The sequence below is a fragment of the Micropterus salmoides genome, unplaced genomic scaffold (genome assembly GCF_014851395.1).
Source record: "Micropterus salmoides isolate LMB-PRFRI ecotype aquatic unplaced genomic scaffold, ASM1485139v1 Ms_hic_scaffold_2, whole genome shotgun sequence".
NCBI classification, from domain to species: Eukaryota; Metazoa; Chordata; class Actinopteri; order Centrarchiformes; family Centrarchidae; genus Micropterus; species Micropterus salmoides.
Window position 1 is genome coordinate 40,935,816 of NW_024041150.1, and position 2,089 is coordinate 40,937,904.

General features: G+C 41.2%; 1 protein-coding gene across 1 annotated transcript in view; it reads left to right on the forward strand.

Annotated features, from left to right (window-relative positions):
- LOC119912275 overlaps positions 1-1,415 on the forward strand; it is a 13,701-nt gene extending 12,286 nt beyond the window's left edge. The window contains exon 13 of the mRNA XM_038731401.1: positions 18-1,415. Coding sequence (XP_038587329.1) covers positions 18-453 — 436 coding nt within the window. The 3' untranslated portion in view covers positions 454-1,415. The remainder of the gene's footprint in view (positions 1-17) is intronic.
- Positions 1,416-2,089: the final 674 nt, after the last annotated feature.

Genomic DNA, 2,089 nt, shown 5'->3' on the forward strand with positions numbered 1-2,089 from the left:
GTGGACGATCCAGAAAGGCTCTGCGGAGTTTGTGGAGAACATCCAGAGTCTGTAGAGGAGCTGAGGAGTCACCTTCAAAGTCACCAGAAAACACACCGCTGTGGAAAATCTTTCCTCACTGCGGTTGGTCTGAATGGTCATGCTGCTGTACACACAGGAGAGAGACCATACAAATGTGATGTCTGCCATAAAGCATTTAAGTTTAAGGCTAGTTTGAAGACTCACCGGTGGAAGCATGTGGAGGATAAACCACACAAATGTGATTACTGTGATCAGGCTTTTGCTTTCAAACAGCAGCTGAGGGTTCACAGCAGGACCCACACAGGTGAGAAGCCTTACAGCTGCGATGTGTGCGGAAAATCAGTCCGTGACTTTCGAGCTTTAGCTTATCACAAGTTGAGGCACACTGGGAAAAAACGTTACGGCTGTCAGTTTGTGGGAAGCGTTTTTTAACTCCTCAACGTGAAAAATTCACACAAAAACGTACTTCTGATGTTTGCTGTAAGACATCTCCCAATCAAAGTTGGTTAAAGTTTCAGCTGGAAACACACAGCGAGGAGGTGGGATGGGATTGTCTTGTCAAGCATCTCTGAAGAGACACATATTTGTCCACACTGCGGAGAGACCGTATAAATGCTCAGGTTGTGGATGAACCTTTAGCACTTGGAGTATTCTCAGAGGCCACTGTTCAGTCTTCAAACCGTTTGTCTGTGGGGTTTGTGGGAAAGCGTGCGCTCACCAAGAACACCTGATGGTCCACATGAGGACCCACAGCGGAGAGACACCTTACCAGTGCACCGTCTATGGCAAAGCCTTCACTCAGAGCGAAAACAGCCAGCAGTGGATGAACTGAAGACAGGAAGAGTCTGTAACTTTTCTACTGAATGGAGAGGGGAAAAAACCTCAGTGTTCATGTGTAATAATTTACACAAATGTGTCCAGTGGTTTTTATTTTAGGTTTCAGTAACCAGCATTTCAAGCTCACTTCATCATGTGTTGTACTGAGAAGAACATAAACATGATACTGCTGAAAGTTCTCAATGGTGGAAGAAGAAGTATTAAAATAGTGTTGTTATGTTTAATAATGTTTAATAATGTTACCAAGCTGCAAATGCAATGCTACTAACAACATTGCCCAGATGAGCTGAATTAACATTAACCAGACTTTAAATATTAATAATAAATATTTGATTTAATTCATTAGAATCACAAAAGAATTAGCGCTTAATTTTTCTATAAAGATGTTTATTTTGTTGAGGAAAAGGGACAGAAAAAAAGTCACTAATCACATTTTTTGAAAAAAGACCATGATCATAATTGTTTTAAATGTTCTACCTCAGATATGTTAAGTGATCTACTGTTTGGCATCAAGTGTTTTTCACGTTCTGACCGTAAAGAATTGTTTATCCACACAATTAACCGTGTGGCCCTTCAATTTTCACTCTGGAGCAAACATCAGCTGATTTGACATTTATCTTGATAATTATCGATATCAAATGATATGAAATGTTTTTATCGTGATTACAGTCCACCCTTATGTTACCCTTCATTTCAACCAAGCGGAGTATTTCCAGAAAACGTGTCTGACATGAAAAATCTCCTGTCGTGTCTGAAGTTCATATAGTAGTACAAGTAACAAGTAGGGGGTTTCACCCATCCACCTGCCTAATTCTGTCTGAAGGCTCTGACTCACTGTTTCAGACAGAGGATGTGTACAGGGCCAGTATAAGATAAGGAATTGTTTTTAAACTGTGAATCATGCAAAACTATTAGTAGAGCTGCAACATAATATGTCCCCTTTAAATGAAGTGAGTGTCATAGTGTAGAAAAGTCCTACAGTACAGATATTGGCATCAATGTATACTTGAAGTACTGAAGTAAAAGTACGTGTAATGATACTGCTGGGCAGCTTGTGAACGCGTTAGCAGCGTGGCTGTAGGCAGCGTCCGTCAGTCCACCACTTTGGTTCAGACTGAAATATCTCAGCAGCTATTGTGGGAGAAAACCTTCAGCTGTTCAGGTCCTCTGGAGGCAGTGTGATGCTTTGGGTGATGTACTGCTAGGAAACCTTGGGTGATGCTATTCATGT